Genomic DNA, 27,927 nt, shown 5'->3' on the forward strand with positions numbered 1-27,927 from the left:
CTGCAAAACTATTAATAGCATTGGTTGAATATTCCCTTTGTTGACTAACATTATTAAAAACAGATTACTTGATTATCTCCAACATATGAAATGGAGTGTTCTCATTTGACAAGAGCACTCAGCAAAATCCATGTCATATATGGTTTAGTTTGTAGAAGCTGCTTAAAAATGTCACAACTCTGCAGAGCTACTGGGAAGCCTGTGGAATCTCAATGTGTTTTCTCCTAAAATGTGGTAAAATTAGTCTGACAACATGAAATGCCACTACAAGCATCTGAGCTAGAGAGGTGCAACCACATCCTTGGAAGTTATTCCATGCACTTGGCTCTCACTCTTGCTCTACTGGAAATTGTTGAAGAGACATTCTAAACAGCAAACTGCAGCTATATGCAAGTATAACACTTGAATTAATATATATTTTTCGCTATCATCTTGACCTAATAATATCAAGTCATATCAAGATTATGTTGGACAAGTGGATCTAATTTAATAATTAATCTCAGTTATCCAATTAGTTAAGGAAATGAAACTTCATTATCTTGCAGGAAATACTCAGTAAAGAATCAAAATACAGAGAGTACAGAATTGCAAATGAGGACTATTATCACTAACTTTCTTGCATATTTATTCACCAGAAGAAGAAAAATGCAATAAAATTTAAAGAGTTATGCTAATACTATCCTCTGAATGATATAAAATACTATTATAGTAATTAATAGTAACAATAACAACAATTATATTAATGTTCTTCATTTGTACCCCCAGCAGAGTACCCATTAATTAAATTGATAATCTTCCTGATATGGCACTTGTCATTGAAATCCAAGTGACAGAAATGAAGAAAGGCTAACAAAACTTCAGTGATATTGAACTTATCCTTCCTCTAAAGGAAAAGGATGGATGATTCTTTTAAGATATAATCTTTTCACCAAAGTATATTTTTGTATTAACAGGACTGGGAATCCTGAAAAGATGGTGTCAATAATCTCCTTAAATACTAAAAAAAATGTCCTCAATAAAATTACATGCAACAGAACTGTTGCTCAATCCAGAGCCTCACTGTCCAGCAGGAACTAAACTTTAAAAAGGAGACAGGTGGATAAACAAATGGCGAAACAACTGGTTTGTTATGGGTATTCTGCAGCCCAAATACCTGTCCCAAGTTCTCCCACAAGACCCTGTCATGTTAACTAAGCTTTGGCACAGATCATCTGGCACAATAACTTATTATTTCATTATGAGTTCACATCTCAATGATTATGCCAATTATATCCCAAAAAGCTGTTAGCACCACTTGCTAATGGAATTCTGCTGTGAAATTCTAACATTAATCATTTCACATAGCAAATGCTGCATTGCATAGGGCAGCTATCCACATTAAAGAATATTTTTGGTCAACTTTCATAAAACTAGAGTTCACCAATCAATGAAAAATGAAAAGACAGTAAAACATCGCAAAAATCTAAAATTAGTCATACCTTAGAAAGAACTATGTAGTGATTTTAATAATAAAAAGTTACAATTTAGGTCACTGAAGAGGGATCCATCATTATTCACTGAAATTACCATCTTACTATCCAATACAGTACTTCTTTAAAAATACATACAGCTATATTGAAAGTGAGACAGAAGAATAGAGACCATCTGAGATTGATGATTTGACCTGTTAAATATTAAGATCCATATTTACAGCTCTTCAGCTCTAGGAACTTGCTAAACTGGGACTGGAAAACAGCAATTTTGCCCTTACATAAATGGTATGGTGCAAGCTCCCTTCAGTTTCCCAAAGCTATCTGATAATCCACTGTGTTCTGTGAAATGGGCTGACAGTGTCTTAATTCCAGTATTGTTCACATCAGAGAAAACCTGCAAAGGCACTTTTTCAGCAGAATTAGCAATGATCTACAAAGCCTGAATGATTTCTGGAAGTTACTGCTCCACTGGCAACATCAATATCTCCATACTGTGGTGAACTAGGGGTAACTTGCTTTATTTGATTTGTGTCATCATGGAACTGTCACATCATCTCTCACATATCAGTCAAAAATGAAAGAAAAACCTGACTGGGGGAATGCCCCATGTTATCTGCATGACAGCACTGCTACACATCAGGATTATTATTTTTTTTAATCCAAAGAGAAAACACAAGAGGCAATAAAAGGAAGAATTATCTGGGTATCTACTGGTGATTAAGCGCCAGAGAAAACAAGCTCCAGCAGGTTTCTTTGTTTTCTTGTAAATAGTCAAACCATTTCAACATCAGGACATCAAAGGCACTACAAAAGCTCCTCACTGCTCTGAGAGAACGTGACTCCTGCTATAACTGGGGTCACCACCCTGACGTGCTGCAAACAGGCACAGGAGGGATGAGAACAGAAACAGAACTTCAAATCCTTTCTGAGGAAGCAGATTTGAAGTTTGAACCGGCTAACAACTAATTAAATCACATCGTTTATAATAGGAAGTGAAATTAAGCATTATTAAGGATTTCATGCACTGTTAGGCTTCCTGAACCAAATTCCATTGTTGCTAACACTCTGAAGAGATGATTTGTGCAATCCCCAGTGAATTCAACACAGAATTGCCAATATGTTTCTAAAATGAAGATGCAGAACTTGAAGAGAGAAGATTCATGATTGCTCTTGCATGTTGGTCTTATTAAAACTTACATTCTCTTAAGCTTCTTGTACTGGGTGAAAGCTCCAGGGGGAATGATTTTGATGAGGTTTTGTTCCAAACGTCTGAAAACAAACAAAGCAATATACAAGTTAACTACACAGCTATAAGAGAGGAATCACGTTAAATATGACAGCACAATTTATAGAAATGCAAAGCAATTTTACAGGGTTGTATGCAAAACATGTTTTTATTTTGAAGTGAACTAAATAGAGAAAATACTGAGAAAATTACTTAGAAAAATAAAATAATCTCTTTGACTGCTAAAATAGTCTAGAAAAAATGTCACAAGCTAAGGAAATTGTACTTGTGAGGCTCATGGAATTAATAAAGAATAGTAGGAATATTTTAAAGTTAAGGTAGAAAATAGAAAATACAGATGCTTTCCTTGACTAGCTGTTGTAAATAGAATGTAGCTGTTTAAACTGACAGCTAGGCTAGGCTGTGACAGTTTAGTAAACAGATCAGTAACACAATCAGACCAATTCAGGAGAAACAACCTGTGGAAACATGCTAGAAATCAAAGTGAAATAACTGCAAGATGAATTCAGATTTTTAAGAGGATTGGGAACATTTTATGTTAAAAGGGTTAAAAAAAGAGAATTGCATCTTCCTATTCCAAGTACCAAATACTTAATTTTTTCCTAAAATATGGTCCAGACTACATGAAAAATCTGCTGTTTTTATTTCTAAGATTTGGCTTGAAAGAAATATTCTTTATGAAGTACCAAAAATGCATGTATCACTAACATAAAATGTAAGCAGCTTTAAGACATGCAGCAACCACTGAGATTAATTTCTGTTCCTTCCCGGTAGTACTTTCAAGTATTTGTCAGCAAGTTCCCTGACCTCCTGCTAAAAGGAATGTCTTCTCCTCAGATGAACTTTAAATGTTCATCTCCATTTGAAATGTAAAAGTGGATCCTCAAACCAATTCCACTGACCATGGTAGTTAAACTTCTACTGAGCTGGGACTGAGACCAAAATGTGGTTTTACCTTGCTCTTACTTATTATTGAAATGTTGTGTATTTTTTTCCCTGAAGTGTCCTAAAAAGCAACAGTTCAAATAGTAAAAAATCTGTGGTTGAAAATGGCTTAGAATTGAAATACAAAAACATATTGAAATGATGGAATGAGGCACTCCAGTCATTTCAAGCTGCTGCAGCAATGCAGAGGGGAAGAAAAAAAAAAACTTTAGAACCAGAAATGACAATAAAGTGAAATGGGAGAAGGGGGAAGTAAATCAAGGTTTGTAAAGTACTAGGGAATAGTAGAGAGAAAATGTGCAAGCTCTCTATCCCTCTGGTGATCCGTGCTTTCATAAGCAAAAGAAAAAAAAAATCCCCTTGAAAATAAGATAATTTGCCAGCTCATTTATACTCTGAGAAGCTATTTAAGTACAAATATTTTGATATTTGCACAGTCAGCCTGTACAGCCAATGTGCTCGCCCTCTTTTATATCTGTAGCCGTCTATTTTTTCAAGGTTGTGATCAGAGTTAATTCTATTCCTTGTTTTGTGATTTGAATTAGTGTCTGAGATTTCCCTTCCAGTTGGTCTAAATATAACACGCTTCATTTCTGGCAAGTCCACAGTGAAATGCAAATTGCTGTGAGCTCCAGCACGCCACTATTGTTGGGTGTTTGTCACCAGAATTAGCAGCACACACTCTTCCCATAAAGGCTTTTTGTCAGCTTGCCAGCCGGGTGTTTAACTCCTCCCAAGTGTTTCTGTGCAGGCACTTCTAGGAACAAAAGAGGGTCGTGCCTGCCTGATTTCCTGGCCCTGGGGATGGAAACTGGGGGTTCACCCATCCTGCACACCAGGGGAGCAAGCAGTCCTTACATGGAAACCCAAATACAGGGATGGGGAAAACGTGTAGCATTTTACAAGTAAAATTCCAAGGCAATTTTAGTGACTGAAGGGTGGAAATTCACACAGAGTTTTTTTTCCCCTCACAGGGTGAAAAAAATATCCAAAATTGGAATAGACACAGGTCCTAAGTAATAAAACATAAAATTAAAGAAGGGAAATTTCTAGAAAAAGTGGAAAGGAAGACAGAAACAGGAATTATTTGAGAGTTGCATTCTGAAGCTACCTAGTGAACTCTTCACCCTTTCCTACAAAATCTGGAGCAGATGGTCTGTACAGATAGATGGACAAGGCTCTTGTCATCTGCTGCTGTATTTCCACCACAGCACCTGACATTTTTTTTATTCCACGAAGCCCTTTGCAAATGAAGGACTAAAGGATGCCAGCAATACCTTCTGCACTCCACCTTGCAGATGGCACCAGAGGAGCACCACCAGCCCTCATTAGGGTGTGTGGGCTCCAAGTGGGGCACAAAACACAGCACTAAGCCCAGTGCTGCATTAAATGAGCCTGTGCTTTAACAGAATGAAGTACTAATCTGACTCCTATTTACTTTTTACATAAATGCTTGCTATAGAATGGCAGACATAGCCTGAAAAACACAATGCAGTTTCACAAGTAAAATAACAGAAAGCACCTTGTTTGTATTAGTACTTCACTCTTTCACCTCATTTAGCTCATACATGACATGTGGAGTACAGCAGACAATTACAAATCTTAAGAAATTCTAGGTTCTGCCAGAAGGGGTGTTGGCAATTTCAGGGTGATGAAGGCCTAATTAGAAATCATATAATGGGAAACTGCCAGAGATGCATCTTTGGAATGAAGTGAAAAGCAGTATTCTTCCCTAAAGTTGTCCTTTTCCCTCCAAAAAGTGAAAAAGTGTAAATTTTACAGCCACATTTTATTTCAGAGATTACCAAAGTTACTTAGAACATGAACATTGGAAAACTATGTTTTTTATGGTCTATCCCTACACTATGGAGTGCTGTTCTACACTATAAAACCATCTGTGCTAGTGCAAAGTAACATCTGGGAGGTCATTTTTTTTTTTGGGGGGGGGGGTATTACCAGAATATACCATAAAATAATTTTAAAATACATTTGAGAAATCTGTACAAGACACACAGTCCTAAAGGGCTAAATTTTGATAATTTAAATTACTACCCCCCCTCCCATTAAAGGTTTCTTACAACTCAATAAATTTTTTCTTGATTCTCCTGTGGTATTTCATATCAGATCTATTTAAGAGCCTCGCCAAGTAGAATTTACAAAACTGATAAAGTGAATTGGCTGTATTCAAACTCCCAGTGTTTTTTATTCCTCCTTTTCTTCCATGGCCCTTGTGGCCATGCCATGTCACCTGCTGCCAGCTGAGTGCTGAGATGAACTGAAGCACATCTCCCCCCTCCCAACACACGGCAATGCTCTGTCTGCCTCTCCCAGCTTTATTTTAGAGGCTTTGACAACAACATCAAAGGACAGGAACAATTTCCTTTCTCGTCTCTAATATATCATCAGAGATTGGAAAGTATGAGGGCCCACTGGATTCAGATCCATTTTTTCTTGTAATAACATGATGCTAGACAGGATAAAGTTCTCCTTCTTCCCACTTTCTTTTAAATGACTTTGCAGCAATGACAGCAAAAAGTAAACATATCAGAGAAAAAGACTGAACAAAACAAACACGGGGAAACCATGCAGTTAAAGATGAAAAACTATCCCAGGGTAAAGAATAAGCACTCGAATTCCCATGCTAATCCATCTCAAAGTTCACTGAGGTGCAAATCTTTTCATCACCCCCTCCTGTGGCGCCTGTATTGCTCACGCCCAGGATGGCAAAACACAAAGGATAAAAACTCTGCCTAACAGGGACTTAGCAGAGCCAGCTCACACTCAGGAGTGATGAAGCCATTCGTCTTGAAGAGTGATTCCCCCTGCAGAGTTGGGGAGAAAGACGTATTAATTTGGCCTTAACTATCTCCCTTTCATTGAGGGGAAGAAAGAATTTGTTATTTGGGTCTCTAACGGAGCAGTTTGCCAGCAATTTTCCCATTTCAAACACTGCCTCAGCCGCTAATGTGCAATGTTTTGTCAAGCTTACCTACCCATAACATAGACAAATCACTACCTTGGAGAAAAAGAGAGGGAGTGAAGCATCAGCACTGATAATTCTCAGCTGTCAGATGAATAGAGCCTACAAATGAGACAGCCATGCCCCATTAACAGTGCCACCAGCTCCTGCCTGAGCCGTGTCACAAACGTCCCTGTGCTTGGGGCAGGCACCAAGAGTGGGACACAGAGAGTGAGTGCATGAGCCAGACTGTTCCCTGGGGCTGGGGCTCTGCTGGGCTGGCATCTCCTGGGCTGCCAGGAGCCAAAGCCACCGAGGGAAACGGGAGAGCAGCAGGGCAGCACAAACCTCGAGCCTGGCAGGACACACACAGCCTGTGTGAAGGGGGCTGGGGAGGACAAAAACCTTGTTTTGCTCCTGCCCTAAACGCAGGGATTTGCAGGGAACTGGTTGGGGAAAGAAGGAGCATTCACATCCACCATGGTGACAAAACCCAGGGCTGGGGAGAACCATTTGTATTAGGAAGGAGGGAATTTCTAGGGAACACAATTATCAATCCAGGGACTGAAACAACTGGACTATAAAAAACCACCTGGACCATTATTTTACACTTATCTCATCATTTGGGCTCTCATATAATGCATTTTGGTCTCTGATGAAGGCAAGTTCACAGGTGTATTTTCAGTATTCAAGGTGAATAAACCATACTAAATAAATCACCATCGCACATGGTCTTCTTACTACAGATATGAGCTGGATCTGATCCCTGCCCTGATGCCTTTCTTGCCTCTTCATGTGAAATACAAGTTTTACTCCTCCCATGCACAGCAGGTTTGGGTTTGCACTGAAGCTCTTACCCAACGACAGCCCTGGTTGGGAGAGAAGGGAGGAATCCTGCCCTGCAGTCAGGACTTGCAGCTCATCCAGCAGCAAAACATGAAACAGCCACAGTGCAAGGCCAAAACCTGCAGTCCTGCTGCTTCAGAAAGTGCTCATGGACCTAAATCCCAGGGAAAAGCTTTTTGTGGCTCTCACCCCTCAGTCCCCAGGTAGAAAACAAAGTGCTTTGGGATGGCAGGATATGGAGGATTTTAGATGTCTATAGTTACTACTTGCTTTAACAGTTAAAGCCTTCACCCTCCACCCCAGCCAGACTCTACCACCACTATAAAACCCCTAAACACATACAGTCCTCCAAGACTTTTATACTGCTGCCTTTCATAACAGCACCTGAATGATTTCCAAATAAAATTAATAATATGCATTATAAATCCCTCTTATGGAGTCTGCCTTAGGAAATGGAGAGCTGAGAGCCAGTAAACCATCCACCTGTATTAATACAAGGTGACAACTGGAGTTTCCCTTCATATTCCCTTTAGTGCTGATTTTCAGGGTCTAGACAGGGCTGCTTCCTAACAACTCAGCTGAGGGCAGATCTTCAAGAGACAAAATCCTGTCAGCAGTGAAGTGACTTGTCAATGTAAATCTACCTAGGAAGTTACACAGGTAATACTGCTCTCCAAATGACATCTTTCAGAATGAAAACAGATGTTTTGATACCTGATACCATGGTGTTATTCTAAAAGAAGTGCTAGTGACATTGGATCTTCTGACACACTGCAGTGAATTTAGTTTCAGCTGTGTAGCTGACCAGTTGCTCAGATATCAGCTGGTAACCACTGAATTTGTAATGGCAGTCACATTAGGAATGTTACAAATCTGGATGGACTGGGAGAAATCCATCCCCTGTGTTGTAGCACATTAATTTTGCATTAAATCTAGCACGGACAAACAGGAAACACCAGAGAAATCTGCAGACTGGCATTTCACAAAATCTCTTTTGACAAAACACCAATGTCTCTCTAACCACATTAACACCAGAATGAAGAATTATTCTGCCCAACCTCAAAGTTTCTCCATCTACCACTGTGATACTCCACACCCCTGGTGGGAATTTTTGGCCCTTCTCATCACCTTTCATTGTGCTGTCCCTGCCAGTCTCAGTCACACATTGTCCTGTCTTTATCCCTGGATGAGGGCACTGGCTCTCCCTGAGCTCCCTCCCACTGCAATCCCAGGGCTGCAGGAGCTGCTGCTGGGTGTAAAAGCAGAGTCCCCAGGTGAGTGCCCTGACCCGCCACCTGTTCAAAGTCAAGCAGAAGCTGTGGGGGGGGTAGAATACAAACTATTAATGCCTCCGTGCTCTGATTCTAGACTACACAGGTAACTTTTCATCTCAGCAACTTTACTGGGTCATGTGCACTCAGGATCAGGGTTTGCAGGGAGAGCTTTACCTCTCTGCAGACTTGTGGCTGTGAACACAGATGCAGGAAACAGAGTCCTTAAATTGGAGAGATTTGGCAATTTCCATGTCCCTGCAGGTCCATACCACATTCATCCAGCACATGAGTTCAAGAGTGCTGGTGTTTCTGAGATGTTGAGGTGTAGTGAACAGCAGAGATGTGGATCCCACACCTTGACTCCCAGTGATTCCAGCTCAGAGCCAGTGATTTGAGTTCAGAAGGCTTGAAAGAGACCATCCCACAGGGTGCTGCATGGAGCTCTGGTATTCACCTCCACAGCACAGCATCTGCTCTGAGCCTCACTCAAAGTCAGACCTCTGCTGAGCACTTTTCACTGTTATTTTTTGGGATTTTTTTTGGTGTGGACTTTTTTTTTAAATTTTTTTTTCCCTGAAGGGAGAGAGAGAGTTTCTCCAGTACCTATGTGAAAGCAATCATTATTCACCAATGGTTGACTCTGATAAATATAAAGCTGTAGGAATAGTTTTTAACCAGCCAGACCCAGAATATTTGCTTCACTGAAAAGTGAAGCAGTCCCAGAAAGACTAACCCTTAAACACATCACATTGCTATTTAATTATTGCTTGAGGAGGTCAATCCTCAACACCCTCTTTTGGCTTCCAATTATTTCAAGAAACTTTCAGGCCAGATCACTTCCCACATTTTCTCACAATGCTGTAACTAAGTCAGGGATCTGAGGACTTCAAGCTGATTTGCATTTTATTTGTCAAGTTGTAACACAAAATTATTCTTTCAGACTTAGTAAAAATTGAAGTAAGCTGACAGAAAAGATAAAAAGTTATTTTAAAATCTCTAATCTAACATTGTTAAGGGCTGTGTACATTCTGTAGCATCTGTTTTTACTGCACATATACAATAGGCAGAACACCAGAAATTAGCAGGAAAATTAAGTAGCTTTCTGGTAGTTGAAATTCTGCCATCTGTAATATTTTCTCAACAGATTCTGTCACTTGACAATAGACATCCCTCAAAACCTGTCTTATTTTCACAGTCTTTTAAAGCAAAATAAACAGAACATGTGTTAGCCAAAAGACAATTAGTATTTCATCTAGTAAAAAAATCTGATTAGTATATTTTATGCCAAAGTTGTGATTTTATGCTCTCTATTTTATTTTCTGTAATTGTTTTTCCTCTTCATAATCAGCTTTAAGAATGTTTATACTCATTATATATTGCAATCTCTTTATTTTGCTTGGCTACACAGGAGCTTTGCAGTGAAATTTGTATTAGATAAAAGATATATGCCTTCTTAGTTATACCATTTATTTTTATTGGTAATTATTTATTTATGTTTATACTGGACTAAAATGCTGTCTCTGGGAAAAAGAGGCTACACACACACACTCACACACAAACTCCCAAAAACCTAAACCAAACTAAAAACCAAAACAATCCCAAACCTACAAACCTTTTGAGTTTGCACCTACACAACTTGCCTGAGTAAACTGATCTGCAACTTTTTTTTTTTTTCTAAAAGAAATCTCTCAATTATAAAAAGCAGTGAAGAAAGTAAAAATTGATATGGCCAAAATGAAAATTACCATGTGAAATCCAGATTTATCAAAGCAAACCCATCTTCTTGTGCCTGCAGATGACATTAGTTACACAACTTCAGAAATAAAAGTAAAGATGTAAGGAAAAAATCTGCCTTGATCTTGCAGCAGAAACTCCCTGCTGGTGCTGCTTGTTTCTAAAACTGTGAAATGCAGCTTTCTGTTTTCCTTAATTTGTCTCAGCACAGAAGACACCTGTAATCTTACAATTTTCCATATATTTATAGTTTCTATACTGACTATCAATCTAAAGTATTTTATTTATTATTTCTTTATTATTTTTGTGGTTTGAACCCAACAAAAAATTTTCTACATATTTTTGGCCCGACAAAATAAACTTCTGTGGAATGTAAGACACAGTTTGTCTGGTGAGATCCAGAAAATGGTAGTCCGATTAGACATGAGAAGCTGTCCAGAGCCAATTTACAACAGTGAATGAAAATCATATTATATGATTCAACTACAAGAGCCAACCTGGTTCCCCAGCCAGAGAACTTGCCACCAGAGGCAATTATGGAGCATTTACTGCAGTGTTCAAAAATACTGTGCTGGATTCAGCACTGGAAGCCTGGGAAAATTATTTTAATTTTCTTTCAGGAGGAAGAACCATGTTAAATGAAAAACTGTCATTCCTTTATCCATAAAGTTTACAGTTTCTACACACTTATGTTCTTGATAAGAGGAGAACCTCCTGCCTTTATGAAACTGAGAACTTCAAAGCCAATTGTTAATAAACACAAAAATGCTGTCATGTAGTTAATTTATAATTTATATAACAAAAAATTATTCTTATTGTAATGAACTGGTTCTCAATCTTTCTATAATAGCTTTTCTGACTTTATTTTAATTGGAGGAAAATTAATTTTGAATATACCAGTAACTTAAATGTGCAGAAATTGTTCATCACCATCTTCAAATCACAAAAGCTTGTTAAAGATTGACCTGAAATACACATTCCTGCAGCTACTGAAGAACAGAGAAGGCAATTTCTTCCTGAGACAATTCCTGAAACAACAAACACAGCAAACTTTTCTGCCTACAGGTCTGCAACACTGCCCAGCACAGTGGTACCCTCATGACATTAAATTTGTCAGGAAACCATTCATTAAAGGTAGAACAAGTAGAACATTACATTACAAAGTGATCATCTTGCAGAAAATTAGGTTTGTGTTCATTTTGCCAGAACCAGGAGAAAACCAATGTTGCGTTTTTCCTGTGCTCAAACTCTAGAATTTTTCCTAAGAGTAGAAATTCTGCACTATTCTCATACTAATCAGGCACTACTCATGCATACAAAAGCATCAGCTATCAAAAGTGAAAATACTAAACCCGTGTAGAACAAGTGAATCAAACCAACCTTAGGCCAAGCCTAGATGCTGCTGGAAGGGCTGCCATCCCAGCTGGCTCTGCCCAGCTGCCATACAAAGCTGTGGTTATTTCCTCACCAAACATGGGTGCCTAACCTGCACCTTCCCTTCAGGGACTGGCAGCCTCTGTCCTGTCTGGAGCATTTGCATCAGCATTTAAAGAAATGGGTCTCATTTCTGATTCAGATACATCCTTCCCAGCTTTACTCTTGTTTCATTCAAATCTATTTCTCTCAAGCTCACCAGATACAGAGCATGGTACAGGTTAAGTAACAGTGGTGAAGCAAACTTGATGTGGATTTAAGGATACACTTTACATTCTGGAGTTTGATTTATAAGTCTGCAGATGACTGATCTTGGCTTTTCAGAATAATTAGCACAGAACAGCACAAAGTGTTCAAAGCTCAGTGCCTGTTGCCTTTTGCTGCAGCTGTGAGTCCTCAACACTTCTGAATGTCTCAGCTGAGTCAGCCAGAATCCAAGATTGCATCATCAGTGACCACCCAAGGAAAGTTTGTGCAAGTCACTTGGCCAGAATCAATTAATAAAACCACAGGCAAGAAGAGACACAACCCAATTCTCCGAACAGCATTCATGAGATTATCTTCCCCACAGCCCCCATTTTACAATTTTCCTGTTTCTGCAACAAGTGAACAGACCCTATCTATATACACATCCCTGATGCATCCCTAGACAACAAGAAATGAGTCCAAGCTTTCAATAGCAGGATGAGACTGGGCTGTTGTTAAAGTGAATACATCACAAATATACACAAAAGCTTCAAATGACAATTGCAGCTACAAACATTAACTTAGGCATTTTTTAGCAAACATTAATGTTGGCATCTTTTAGCACTTTCTAATTTATTTCTTTTTACTTGAAAAAGATAATAAATCTAATTTAGTGACCTCAAACCCAAAAGCTGAAATTATAATTCCATCACAAGGAAACTCAAGTGTAACAGCAGTGTGAGTCCCAGCCTCCTGTAGTGCTCTCTAACTGGAATAGCAGCAGTGCAAACAGGAGCTCCATGTCTAGTTTAATAGTTAATCTGTGCCTAGATAGTCTCCAATGGACAGGGACAGACACACAAATTGTTGCTGGGTATCCCAAGTACATGGTGAGGAGGGAGGAAGGCTCTCCAAGGTAAATGTATTTTCTGTTGGGAAGAGACTCCTTGGCTCCACCTTTCCCTGTGTCCCTCTGTCCTGTCCGACAGCCCCAGTGCCCCTCCTGCCAATCCCCACAGTCCACCCTACATAGCTGGTCTCCACTGCCACCTGTCTCAGGCCTTATCACTAAAAATTCCTCACTTTCTCAGACTCACAGCACTTCTCTCACCCTGCCTCGATTTCCTTTGTTCCCAATTCTTCTCCTCATGCATTTGCTTGTTTCTTTATTTGAGTTCACCCTTCTTTTCCCATCAGTTTCTGTACTGGGCTCAGCTTGTTTACATTCTCTTAAGCATTTGTCCCAACCACAATCCAGCCTCTAGCTTTAGCAAATAATGAATTCCTTCTTTTAAGCAATCTGAAGATCTTTCAGAGAAGCAGGACCCAGTGCCAGTGGTTGCTGCTCCAGCATTTGCCTCCAGGCACAAACACCCTGTGGCAGCAGGAGGGGGGCTGTGCCCTGCTTTCAGTCAGGAAGGTCTTGCGCCAAATGTTATCAAACACAAAGGCACAATTGGTACTCCCTGCACTGCTGTTTTAAGGTGTACAAAATTCTCAGACAAGACCTGCCCAGAATTCACATCCTAAAACATAGTCTTGCTTGCAGTGACAAATGAAAAAATGAGTGCAGCAGTCTGAGGCAGACAAACAGCATGAAAACTTCATTCTAAAGAAGGGGCAGAGGAAGAGTGTCGTGAGGTGGGAGAAGATTAATAGGGAGTTACTGATACCTGTCCATGACTGGGAGGCATCAAACAGACGTGGCAGGCAGCACGTTGAAGCAAATACTGTTTGAGACACTACAGCCAGGGCTGGCAGTGCCCCCAGTGCCCACATCTGCATGTGTAGGAAAGCTGTCCTTTGGCTGATTTATGCCAAGGAATCACTAAAGACTGAGAAAGAATCTATCCAGCCCATGTTCTGAGCCAAGAGCAGCCCAAACCACGTGCTGAGTGAAAGCTGCTGCAGGTGTTTGTCACGACACCCTCCCAGGCTCCCACAGCTGGTTACAGGTCTCTGCTCTCCCCTGGCTTTGCTGGGTCTGTGGCCTGAGCTGTCATTCAGTTTGACAGGCACTGGCTGCAAGGCTGTGATCAAGTCTGAGCAGGAAAACAGATTCTTTGGAGGCTTTGTCTCCACTCAGTTTGTTGGTCATCCCTCCCTACAGCTCTCCAGCACCAAGCCCATTCTGCACTCACACCATGCTCCCTATTTACCTTGCATGCATTTTCTCTCACCCTTTCTGAACAACTGCACCCTCTCCTTTGATTGAAGATGCTGACCCAGTGTAGTGGATTGACCACCACATCATATGCATTTCTTTTCAGTAAATGCCCCCAGGTGCTTAATGACTTTTGTTTTCACCCAAGTAATCATGCAAATCTTTTCTGTGCTTATTCTCATGTGCTTCTCTATGATAAAAACTGTTCATTTATCCTCTGAAAAGCAAAACAGAAGCACTTTGTAAGCAGAGAATCTTTTGTAACACTCAGCACACAGTCTGTATTCCTCAGCTTCAATTTTCTCCTAACTCATTTTTCCTCAGTCAATTTGGCTGCTGCTGTCAGCTCCCAACTGAACAAGAAGCTTTATAAAAAACCAAATTGCATTCCTACATTCTTGCTACCTATTTTATGAAATTATGAGAAAGCAAGTCTGGGATACAGATTTCTAGCTTTCCTAAATCACTTACTTAATAGCAAACATTCTTGCAATAAAGTCCTTCACCTCGAGGAGTAATAGAGTAACACAACAGACTTCTAAGTCATATGTGGCAGAGGAAAAACTAGCATCATATGATGCTTGTTTTATGCCCCATGACAAGTCAGTTTCCTGGTTTGTGATAGGTTTTTATCAACAAAAACTGTTTTAGAACTTGTTGGCAGCTTTGTCAGAGAAGGTTCTGCCTACCCATGCTAATGAAGAAAGGTAGGAAGGCTGAATAAAACATCTTTAATTAATACTGAAATAGAGTGAAATGTAGGTCACCTTTAATAACTGTGTTAGAGCAGCAGCTGTGTGTTTCATTTTTGTAGAACAGTTTGTAAGTCAAGGGTTCTTATCAGAGCAATTTGGCTTGCAAGAAAATACTGAGTTAGAGGGAAATACAAGAACCAACTGAATTCAACATTCCTTGGGGCTCTTATGCCCACAGCATTAGAAGGACATGGATCTACTGGAGCAAGTCCAGAGGAGGCCACACAGACAGTGAGAGGGCTGGAACCCCTCTGCTAATGAGAAAGGCTGAGAGCTGGCAGTGCTCAGCCTGCAGGAGAGAAGGCTCTGGGAAAACCTTAAAGCACTTTCCAGTGCCTGAAGGGGCTCCAGGAGGGCAGGAGAGGGACTTTGGATGAGGGCTGGAGTGACAGGACAAGGAGGAATGACTTAAAACTGCCAGAGGGTTAGATGGGATATTTGGAATAAATTCCTCCCTGTGATGGTGTTGAGGCCCTGGCACAGGTGCCCAGAGAAGCTGTGGCTGCCCCATCCCTGGAAGTGTCCAAGACCAGGTTGGATGGAATTTGGAACACCTTGGGGTAGTGGCAAGATGCCCCTGCCCATGGTAGATGGTCTTTAGGATTGCTTCCAACCCAGAACATTCCACAATCTTATGAATTTATGCTTTATGTATTTTTGGTAAATTTTGCTGTGCACCAGTACTTCTACAGCAACAAGAAGCTGGATGAGTCCAGTGACCATACAAATATTTGAATTTATACTGTGTAGACTGCAAAAGCTAGCTGGATGTCAGAAAATTCAGTATGATAAGAACCTAAATAAGAAAATAATTGATCTGCATTCCCTGTGAACTAACCACAAGCAAAATGGTTTAATGCAACAGCATTTTAGGACCACAGTAGTATGAAGTCACGGACACAGAAATAGATAGTTCCAATTCCTAAAGGTAGTAAAGGTAAACAAGTCTGTAAAACCAGCATCTGATTCCACAACAGGAGTTACAAAACTGTTAAAGAACTACAAAAAACAATGTGGAAGACAAGACATAGAAGGCAAAGTCAGCAGGGACAATGTGCTCTGCAGTTCTAGTTCATTATAAATGCATCCTGCCAAGCTAAAAAGAGGTTCCTCCATCTCATGGGGAAATCACTGGCTAGAAATAAGAAAGGACTGTGTATTTTCATTTACTGACTATAGAACTGCAGTTCTGGGTTTGTGAAATGTAAACACAATCTGAACTTAAGGCGCAAATAAATTTATCTTACTTTCAGGTAGAACAGTACCAAACTATCATAATTTACATTTTAAAATGGTTTGAGCCCTTAGACCAAAAGAACAAATTAAAGAGGAAAACTACAAAACACCTGACAACTACTTCAAACAGTTTTTAGAACATACGCCTTTGTTCCACACAGGAGACTGTGAAATGGAATAAAAATGGAGAGACATGGAAAAGATTTGTGCATTAGACTGGCACTTACATTTCCCAGATGTCCTCTGGGAGGTTGGCTGGGATCTCTGTTAAGCCCCTTCCCCTACAATCCACGACGTTGTTGCTGCAGGTGCAGGCAGAGGGGCAAGTGATGGAGCTGGCACTGCACGATGGGGGCTCGGACTGGGCACCTGGGACACGAGAGAAACGTGAAAGGGGCTTAAAAAATGAATCTGTGAGATGGTAGCAACAAAATACATCAGGCTCTGAGCTTTGCAGATTCTCTTATAATAGAAAGTAATACTGTATTTGCAAGTGAATATAATATTCTACAAACCAACAGAGAGAAAACTTGTAAAAAGTTACTGTGTTCTATTCCTCCTCAGTCTCCACTCTATCAATCTCTTTCCCTCAGGAACAGTTCCCTGGTCACCTTCATGTTCACCCATATCAATTCATTCAAAGATTTTTAAATTAAGCTTTAGGATCAAGTAGTATTTTCACAAGTAATCTTTGCCTAGAAGTTTCCCTTAAACAAACACTTCTTGAATCCTTTTACACACTGAGAGAAGACTCTCATCAGCAATGACTTCTGTTTTTGAAATCAGGTAACCTGTCATGGCTTGAATATTGGGAATATAAAGCCAGCTTTTTCAAGATTAGACAATGCAATTAATGGAAACAGGAAAAGAATTTTGAAAATCATGAGTACAAACCTTCAAACCCTTGCTTAAGCTAGACACAAAGACACAAAGCTGCACAGAGAGAAAAGTAGCATGAGGACATTGCTCTATACAAATTCTAGTCAATTCATTAGATTCAGGCTTAATTAAGTGTCATTACTTTTTTCAAAACTGTAGCAATTATGTCAATTTTACTCAAATGGTTATGATTCCTACATTTAAAGTTTTGATATATGCATACATTTAGCCATAGATAAAATGGGTTTGCTATGCTAATTGAGGTTATCAAGATGTAGCAGTTATTGGTTTATTTATAGTGAGTCATATTTCCAAAGTACATGGAACACAAGAAGCCTCAAGTATCTTTAACTTGATATACAGATGGCTAAATGTGAAGGCTTGTGCTGGTAAGAAGTGACAAATATAAAAGACTGGCCTTTTGGGTGGAAAAAAACAAACATCATAGTTGTCAAAACACAAATACATACAAAAATGTGGAAAAACTGCTCACAAAGCTGTACCTTCTTGGGGTTTGTCTTTGAAAAGACCCATGATGGATACTTTCATCAGTTCTAACCACAGGTGACAAAAAGTTAATAAAAATAAAGAAAAAACATATTTGCACCAACTTGCAATCCAATGTTCTTTTGGACAAATAAAAATTTTATATAAATGCAACATTTCTATAAATTTCCTCTCTTCATTTACACATCCATACTTGCTTGGCTTAACTCTAACTCTGCACAGCAGTGTCAGCTTGTATAGAAAGCTACATGTCCCTTCTTTCACAACCTTGTAAACAGCACAGAAAAGTTAAATTGGAAAGGGATTCCAGTGGCATCTCTAAGTGTCATTTCTTTCAAAGGCAGACACAGTTTGAAAGGACACCATCTGAAAACTTCTGCAGGTGATTTTACATTTGCAGAGGAAGCTCTCCTGGAAAGCAAAACACAATTACTGTGGAATCACTTCTTCCATTAGAAAGGTGTAGAACTTTGATGGGAATTAATTTAAATTTGTCTGAGTTTCCTTAAGTTCAAGCATTCTGTCATCCTCTTTAAATATTATTTTGTAACCAGGGATGACAGAACTGCCTTATCTTAAAATACAATGTCGAGTTTCAGGGTAAGATAATTTCGATTGTGGGGAAAACATTGCCAAATTTGAATACTGGGTTTGAAATTATTTTTTGGGTGATCACCTGACTTTCTGTCAGGACACCAGAAGAAAACTCTGGGTTTCATAGCATAGTGTTTTAACATTGGTGTTAATCTGAGCTCTAAGTGGCTGCATTTTGGCAGTGCAGACCTCAGAGCTACAATCCAGGCATCCAGAATTTAGATTTTAAGAGGTAAGAACTATCTAGAAATAAATGGATCTCACAGGAAATTTGTGCATAGGCAGGGGTCAAATACATTCTTTATGAGAATGGGCAGCTGCTTCCACCATGAGATGATCCTAATGATCCTTTCTCTTTGCTAAAATACCCTCTCCAACCACTTTGACAGCTGCAGGTAAGGAGCTTTCAATCAACAGTCCTTCATCTTAAGACAGAGACTATTTTAGTGTCACCCTGAAGAATCATCTGGGTTAAAAAACTACTGTAAAAAGAATTCAATAATGTAATTGAAATCCAAACCCACATGTATATGGTCCAAAGAAACAAATTCATATTTATCAAGCAACCTGAACTTTGACTTGTTCCAGTTTCAAAATCTTATTATTGGTTTAACACAGTTTATACACGTGACCCTGCATTTAACACAGTAGTTAAGTGGTAGCTATTTGAACTAAACAAGAAAAATGTCACTAATTAAACATGTACATGTATAACAGGCAGGAAAAACAGCTCTCCTGGGTTTCTTTTCTGGCAGTAGAAATACAGGGCACACATACCACCACATTGTCAATTATTAGAATTATTGCAAAATTAACAGAAATCTGCACAACAGCACTGCCACCTTTGTCTTTCATGGAGTCTAAGATATCTGTAGGAATTGAACTGTGACTACTTCCAAAAGTAGTTTATATTTCCTCAAAATGCACACAACCCTCTGTTGTGTTTGTTTAAGAACAAGAGGTTTGTTCTTGGACCTTATCACCTACATTTTGCATTTTCTCTTTTTCTGTCTAGCCTGTGGTACAATGGCCAAAACAAAATGAAGGACAAGTGAGTGCAAATGAGCTACTGCAAGCTTTTAGGGATAGGGAGAAATTATCAAATTAGGAAGAAACTTCAGAGCAATCCTTGTTCTCTGGGAGGTAAAAAGGTAAAAAGGCAGGGCATGCAAGAGGGAATTGGATAAAGCAGTCTGAAAAGGGAGAAAAAACAGAAACAAATCTTTGTGGAACAAAAAGCAGGTAGCAGCAGTAGAATCAGAACCATTAAGGCTGGAATAGACCTCCCAGACCACTGAGTCCAGTCACCAACCCAGCACTGCCAGGTGCATCTCTAAACCACCTCCCCAAGCGCCACAAGCACACTTTCTTTCTTCTTCATGAGCAAAAGCAGATCTAGACTGTAGGTTTCTGATATTTTTAATGATAAAAATACCTTGTGTATAAATTGCTATTATCCTGATGAAATGCTTTTGCTTGTGTTTTTCCTAGGCAAAGAACAAAATACTGTATTGCACATGCACACTCAACAGGCATCTAGCACATATTCCATCAGCTCTCACACAAAAAATCATCTGTGAGGGTGAATGTTTCTTGAATAACATCAGAAACAGAATTTCAAATCTGATTTGGATTTAGTGGCCCTGCTTCAATGAGGATCTGTTGTTTGCAGGTCTACAGAATTAAAGAACAAAAAAACCCCAAGGCAGTTTAATCAGTTTAATGTTTGTATTGTTCTGGAGAACTGTTTAAAATAAGACTGGTCAAGAAAACAAGTCTAAGTAGGCTATGGAATTTAAAGTTATTAGAATTTGGCTATGACTTCCATTGGTTTGCAGAGTATAAGCATACTGATGATCAAGGGCCCTGACACAGCACAGCCTCTAAAGAAGGATATTTGAAACCTAAAAATGAATTTTCCTTTTGCTGCCAATACTTCTCCAAAAGAAAAGGCACAGGAAAGGCAGAAATATTTCAAGATTTCTCTTTGTGTCCTTCACAAGTGCAGAAGTGCAGAAGTGGCTGCAGCAGAGAAATGGCCACAGACAAATCATCTGCATTTACATTATTCCCCTCCTGAAGCTGTTCTCACAATCTGTCATCTTGCCATTGCAGACTTTTTATAATACACAGCAGCCCTAATTCACCATGTTAATTATATTTTTCTCAGAGATAAAAAGCATCAACTCAATCATACATTTTGCTAAAATTAAAACACAAACAGAATGTGGAAGCCAGGGAAAGAGCATGATTAACAAAAATTACTATGCTTTTTTTTTTTTTTTTTTTACCTGATACAGTGTAACAACAGTGTAAATAATTCTGATAGTTAATATCAGGAACCCCTTTAATTTACAGTCTCAGATCATGGGTTAGGAGAAAAGAGGAAAAACAGTGGAGACAGGACCCAGATATTTACAGAAAATCAAGTGCTGTTTTCAAATAAGTCCCTCATTGGCCTCTTTCTAAAGCAGCGAACAAACTAGTATTACAATTAGAATATAATTGTTACGGTGGAGAAATGAACAGTTAAAATGTCACAGGCATCTAAAATAAATTTTGCAATTACTAAATTAACTAAATAATCTCATTTGCACTGACACCCAATTACAGCACACTAAGCAGCATGTTTTATTACCTCCTCACCTATCCAATCACCTCTGCAGCAGCTCCTTTCCATCAGCAAAATGTTAGTTATTTGTAAAACATGTTAATAGATTTTAAGATAAATCTGACAGGATTTCCTGGTTAAAAACCTGTGCTGACTTTACATCATTTAAAGTATATCAGACATGAAATTATTGATCAATAAACAAAACACTACAAGCATTGCAGATCCATGGATAGAGTATGACCTTTTTGGGTGTAATTAAATAACCCACTGGAAGTTCTGCCCATGCTGGGATATCTGAAATCAATTCCTACTGCATGAGCCATAGTTTGCACTAGATTCCCAGTGATATGAACTAATTTATTTGGAAACACCTAGAGCAGATACTGCTCCTGATTGATGTCTGCATCCCAGTTTAAAGGGACATTTGAGCACAGAGACCTGCAGAGAGAGATGGGCAAGGGAACCACAACTGACCATATGCAAAATTAACATTCACTACTGAGGGCAAATATTCCTCTAATGGACAAAATTTGTATGAATTTGTTTATCCTACACAAATGTGCAGCAAATGTTTGAAGCAAATATTTCCATTTATGGTTATTCAACAGCTATTTGCTGAACACAGCTTTAAGATTTATGATTAGTAACTTAAGCTCCTAATTGATGTTAATACCATTGAGTTCATGGTATGCAAAAGCTTGCCAGTCTTGAATATTCATTATTTGATTCAAGTTCTCTGCTTTGCTGAACATTCCCAAAGAGCAAATTTATCTGTTAAAAATTCATGGCACACAGGCACAACAGTTCTGTAAGGCAAAAGTCAACACTAATCAGTTTACAAATCAATATCAAGGAAAAAAACTGAAAATATCCAACTGAAAAGAAGGTCTGGCTTAATGAATGAATCCCACTTTACTCTAAAAAACCCTACTTAGTTTCACAATCTATCAATAAAGTAACATCATTGAAAATCAGACCTTACTGCACACTGTCTTATCCTAAAACCACTGATATTGCAATTATTTAATTAACAACATTAGCACCACAATTATATGGAATACTACTAATAAAAATGAAAAAAAAAAAAAAGTAGAACAAAGAAGCAGCCTCAAAAATAACATCAGAGGTTGAATGGGTGAATTTGTTCTTCTGATGGATTAGTAAAACACAACCTGTGTGACAACTGAAGTCTATGAAACTATGACAAAAATATTTTTCTCTCAGGGAAATTTATTCTTCCTAAGCCTTCCAAAGAAGGGGTTAAAAAGTCAGATTATTTCTTATGCCCTGTACCCACTCTGAGCCTTTCCTTCAAGGTCATTCTCCAATCCTGTCAACACAGGCATGTTCACCCTAAAGCAGGTAGAACTTAATTTTCCAGCTACTGCACACAAGGAAGGCTGCTAGTGTCCATTGGTTTCTCTGAGTATGGACACTGCCTGCTCTTCCAAAGACTAAAAAATTCTAACAGAAAGTCTTAAAAGATGCAGTGCTTCTGCAGCCCAAATGGTGCCCGTGCACAGTCATCTCATTAATGCCAACTCCACAATTTGTATCAGCACTCTTGAAGGTGCATATGAAGTGACATTTAAAAATAGGTCCAGAAATAATACAGTGAACTTATAAATATATTCAAGCATAAAAATGAAGAGGAACATAAATTATTTAAGTGAAAAGGATGCCACCTGCACAAGGTTAAAAGATAGATAATGGTCATGATCAATTGTGAGCCTGTGAAGGCTCACAGGTGATCCATCTTGGACTGCTCCATGATGAAGTTTGATGGAGTTAGGGAAGGAATAGAAATACTTTAAGACTGCTCAGTCCTTAGGCTTTGATTTACTGCTATTTGAAAAGCAGTTTTAAATACTACATGATTTTGTTTGCTTGCACATTTGTCTTTGCTTCTCGCCCATCTGCACCCTGCTGCAGCAAGCAGGGGGCCATCCCTGCCTTGGCACAAAAGCTGCTCTCCTCAGGAGGAGGAGGAGGAGGGTGGGATTGACTCCAGCCAGAGGCATTACAGACTGACACAGCCATTCAGAGATGGCAGACACAGTGGGACATGTCTCCTGATAATGACATCCAAGGGCTCCAGTCTGGTCATGAGCTTCCCCATGGACAGATCTGGAGGGAGGAAATGCTCTTTTCCAGGTCAGTGGGCAAGAACTGAAGAGTGAGACATCATCCCCTTCCTTGAGCTGCCTTGGGATTCCATGGACCAGATTCTTTGGCATTTGGAACATGCTAAGGAAGGCAGTGAAAATAAAGGCCTTTCCTGGGATAGGCTGAGGTTGCTGCCTCTGGTCTTTTGCAAGAGGCTCCTGGTACATTCAAACTCTTTAAGGTGTCTGGAAACTGCAGAATAAAATTCTTACAGATTTTCAGAGCAAAACATGCTTGCCTGCCATTCCAAGGGGCAAATTCAAGGAGCCAGGAGATCCTTTCAGTTTGACTACAGGGTGTTGGTGCCCAGCTCTGCCAGGGAAGCTGCTTTGGGAGGAGGCCAGGGCAGCTCTGGCTGCTTCCATTGGGCTCCACAGCTCAGCCTGCCCTGCAGCCCCTGGTGCCTCTGCCAGAGTGCACCTGGGAAAGGGCAGAGAGGTGCCAGGCAGCTGGCAGTAAGGGAAAAGCTGTGAGAAACAGCCCTGGGAGCAGCCAAGGCAGAGAATGAGACAGGCAAGGAGGTGCTAGAGCAGATCCTGGTTCACCTCAGTGCTGTGAGGAGGGGGAGTGTGAGCAGCCAGCCCACCTCAGGTGTAATGCCACTACATAACATCACCAATTTCCCTGTCAATAGAGCAGAAACTCACACAAACCTGGTGTTCACTGCATGCAACTTTGCATTTACCCATTATTAACTTCTGGAATTATTTTATAAGCAGCTTTGTGCTTGCTTTCATTAGTCTTATTAATTGTGAATCAATAAATAAGATGCCAATCACCTACAAGTATTAAACATAAAAACTCTACAGATTTCATGCAAAGTCTTCTCCACTTACTCAAAGTCAGCCCTGTTCCTCTGTATTTACCACAACTGCTCTCTGTGAAACAGCTCCAAGTACAGCTGTGGTATTGCCATGAAGCATTTTTTTTTCTGTACCAAAATACTACCAACATAACTAGTCATAAAAGAAACCACCAGCTTTGGACATTAACATAAAAGCTAATCATGTTATTATTTTTACAGCAACAGTTCAAAAGCTCAGTGGCTGAATAATTATACCCCAACCTGCCATCATTAAATAAGCATTAAAGGGCTATACATACTGCTCTGGGGAAAAGACAGTTCCAGAAAAAAAGGCTAATTATACTGAAAGGTAAGACATCATTTTCGGTAATAAAACTAAATTTACTGTAATTAAAAGCCAATTTTCAGCTTTGGTCTTTAAAGAAATATTAAGTGCTGTAATAAATACATATTTATCCTTCAGATTCACAAGATGGTCCCCCAAATGAAAAACACCATATGTGGCATTTTATATACTAAGCAAATCAAGAAGTAAATTCCTATAGTATGAAACACCATCACTGCTAGTGCAAGAGTAAATTTAGATTTGTAATAGGAAACTTAATGGAAACTGAAAACAAACAAACTGATAAATACTGAATAGTATCCCTCCAAATTTCCTATACAATTTCATTTGAGAAACAACTAACAAATGCACAGTACTGAAATGTTTCTTCAGAATAAATGTTAATGTAAGTTTGTGGTAGCAAATTGTAACAGGAGGTAAAAATTCATCAGCATTCCACAAAAATTTCCCAAGATCAAATTTAAACCACAATTTTTACCAAAAAGCTTTAAAAGTGATACAAACTTTAAATCCTGCCTAGACTTCATTGTAAGAACACTTATTGGATCTGTGGATGGTCACAAAAAGCAAGAACAGTGAGAAAAGAGCTGCCACCATCTAAGGTGACTTAAGGTCACTCTTTTGGAAAGGGGTCCCAGTTAGATGAAGTGGTTAAGGTCCCTTCTAAAAGCAGTAAAACAGCTGAACAATGAGAGTGTCCCACAAGGCAGAAAGTGACCATTCAAACACACACACAAAGATCTCCTCCTCCTCCCAGACTGCTTATCCAGCTCTTTAAAAACAAGGGCAACTCATCTGCATGAACAGGGATGGACTGCACAGAGAGGAACCCTCCTCAGGAACCACTGCCCTGCACCAGCAAAGCCTGCATCCCCAGCAAAACCTGCATCCCTGGAAAAACCTGCATCCCCAGCAAAACCTGCATCCCCAGCAAAACCTGCAACCCTGGCAAAACCTGCAACCCTGGAAAACATCCCCAGCAAAACCTGCATCCCCAGCAAAACCTGCAACCCTGGAAAAACCTGCATCTCCAGCAAAACCTGCATCCCCAGCAAAACCTGCATCCCCAGCAAAACCTGCAACCCTGGCAAAATCTGCAACCCTGGAAAAATCTGCAACCCTGGAAAAACCTGCATCCCCAGCAAAACCTGCAACCCTGGCAAAACCTGCAACCCTGGCAAAACCTGCATCTCCAGCAAAACCTGCATCCCCAGCAAAACCTGCATCCCTGGCAAAATCTGCATCTCCAGCAAAACCTGCATCTCCAGCAAAGCCTGCATCCCCAGTAAAACCGGCATCCCTGGCAAAGCCTGCATCCCATCCCTGGTAAAACCTTCATCTCCAGCAAACAGTCCCTGGCCCTGTTCAGCTTCCAGGAGCACCCATCCCCTGTGCTGGCAGTGCCTCCTGTCCTGCTGCTGTGCACACCAGGACTGCAGGGTTCTTAACCAGGAGCACTTTTCCTTTGGCATCTCCTGAGTGCTCTCATTAAGATGCTAAGCCTGAAGAGGGCTATTTTATTAGCTACTCGTTGTTACTTGTCTCCTCAGCAACATGCTATGAAGTGATCAGGAAATGGAGCAAGACAATCTCCTGAGTTCTGTGGTCTGGCCAGAATAACAGCTATGTTTGAAGACTGTTTGACCTCACCCAAACAAGTAAATTTGTTTCCTTATTAGAGTTTCCAGTCTGCATGAAGCAGCAGGAAGCTGACACATTTCCCTCTTTATTATACCTCAGCTGCAGTCTCACCACATGGATCAGCAAACCTAGATCTTTAACAGAGATTTGGGTCAACCCAATGTCTTCTCAAAACCAGTATCAGTTTACTTAGCCAGAAAACACATGGCTATGGTAATAATTTATCTCTTGAGTAAATTTCAGACTGAATTATAAGTTATTTAGTCCAAATTATTCATTTTGATTTTCTTTACATTCTTTGAGACTCTCAGAATGGGAACTAAAGATAAAGAGTCAAAGAAAATGGTTTCTAACATAAAAAGACAACATCGTATGGATCTACCTTCCTTCGACTACAATGCATGTTTCATTATTAAAGAAAAATATCTTAGAAAAGTACTAAAAATCACATATTTTAGACTTAAAAAATTCACCAACTCTTCAAAATATCAATGTCTGGTCCAGCCTAGGAAATCTTAGCCAATCTTCACACTCCAATTTAAACACTGTCCACTGTCAAGATACAGGCCAAAAGTAGAACAAATCTGGCCAGCAGCTGAAGTATGTACAGATCACACTACAAAACATAATGCTCCAGTTTAGATGCACAAATATTCTTACATATATATTTAGGAAAACCAGAGCAATTCATCACTGAAAAAAAAAAAAAAAAAAAAAATCCAAATGGTGTCAGTGGCTTCTGCACAAAGAGCCCTGAAAAACCAAGGTGCTGCAGATGGCATAGCTTCATGAACTCACTGCTTTGTTTGCAAAGCTTTACAGCTGTTGCAGGTGAGAAAATACATTATAACTTGACATAACTGATCAATATGTAAACTAATTTCAGCTTCAATAAGTAAGGACCAGGTAGAAGAAAAATGAAAGAGCCATAATAAAACTTACATGAGAGGAAAATTAAATAAAATTGCTATCATAAGGAGGTCAGAGGAGGACAAAACACAGATAAATAGGCAGAGAGAAAGAGAAAACATGTTTGAGAGACACAGACACAGGAGGAGAAGCCAGTCCAACAGTGAAGCATCTGAGCACAGGAAGGAAGCTGGGTCTGATCCAGGCAAAGACTGGAAAGCTCTAAGAGGTACTGAGCATAAGCCAGTACCCCCAGATGCTTTTCTGCTACCTAAGGGAATATAAAAATAAGCATCTCCCAAAAACCAGAATACAGGTAGTATTTCAACTGACACTGTCTTTGTTTAGTACACTGCTTTTTAATCACAGCAGTGTGACAGTGAATGGCAAAGCTATGGTGGAGAGAGGAGAAATGCATCATGCTACCTATGTAAAATACACCCTGCTATCCATGTGACATACACCCTGCTATCCATGTGAAATATACCCCTATCCATGTGAAATATACCCCTATCCATGTGAAATACACCCCTTATCATGTGAAAGACACCCTGCTATCCATGTGACATACATCCCTTATCCATGTGAAATACACCCCTATCCATGTGAAATACACCCTGCTATCCATGTGAAATACACCCTGCTATCCATGTGACATACATCCCTTATCCATGTGACATACATCCCTTATCCATGTGAAATACACCTCGCTATCCATGTGAAATACACCCTGCTATCCATGTGAAATACACCTCATGATCCATGTGAAATGCACCCTGCTCCCCTGTGAAATACACCTCATGATCCATGTGAAATGCACCCTGCTCCCCTGTGAAATACACCCTGCTATCCATGTGAAATACACCCTGCTATCCATGTGAAATACATCCCTTATCCATGTGAAATACACCCTGCTATCCATGTGAAATACATCCCTTATCCATGTGAAATACACCCCTATCCATGTGAAATACACCCTGCCATCCATGTGAAATACACCCTGCCATCCATGTGAAATACACCCTGCCATCCATGTGAAATACACCCTGCCATCCATGTGAAATACACCCTGCTCCCCCGTGAAATACAGCCCCTATCCATGTGAAATACACCCTGCTATCTTTGTGCAGCACATCAACAAGGGGCTCATCCTCTGGTGCCACAGAATTTCCTCTTCTACACATCCCACCTTGCAGGAGACTCTTTCACCAAAGG

The 27,927-nt window shown here is 39.7% G+C and overlaps 1 protein-coding gene across 5 annotated transcripts in view; it reads right to left on the bottom strand.

Annotated features, from left to right (window-relative positions):
• SLIT3 (slit guidance ligand 3) overlaps positions 1–27,927 on the bottom strand; it is a 463,958-nt gene that overhangs the window by 148,676 nt on the left and 287,355 nt on the right. For all 5 annotated transcript variants that reach the window (XM_079319922.1, XM_079319923.1, XM_079319921.1 and 2 more), the window contains 2 exons: positions 16,479–16,620; positions 2,670–2,741 (listed from right to left, as the gene is read on the bottom strand). In XM_079319922.1, the coding sequence (XP_079176048.1) occupies positions 2,670–2,741; positions 16,479–16,620 (214 nt within the window). The remainder of the gene's footprint in view (positions 1–2,669; positions 2,742–16,478; positions 16,621–27,927) is intronic.

This window comes from Erithacus rubecula (genome assembly GCF_903797595.1).
Source record: "Erithacus rubecula genome assembly, chromosome: 16".
Classification (NCBI taxonomy): Eukaryota; Metazoa; Chordata; class Aves; order Passeriformes; family Muscicapidae; genus Erithacus; species Erithacus rubecula.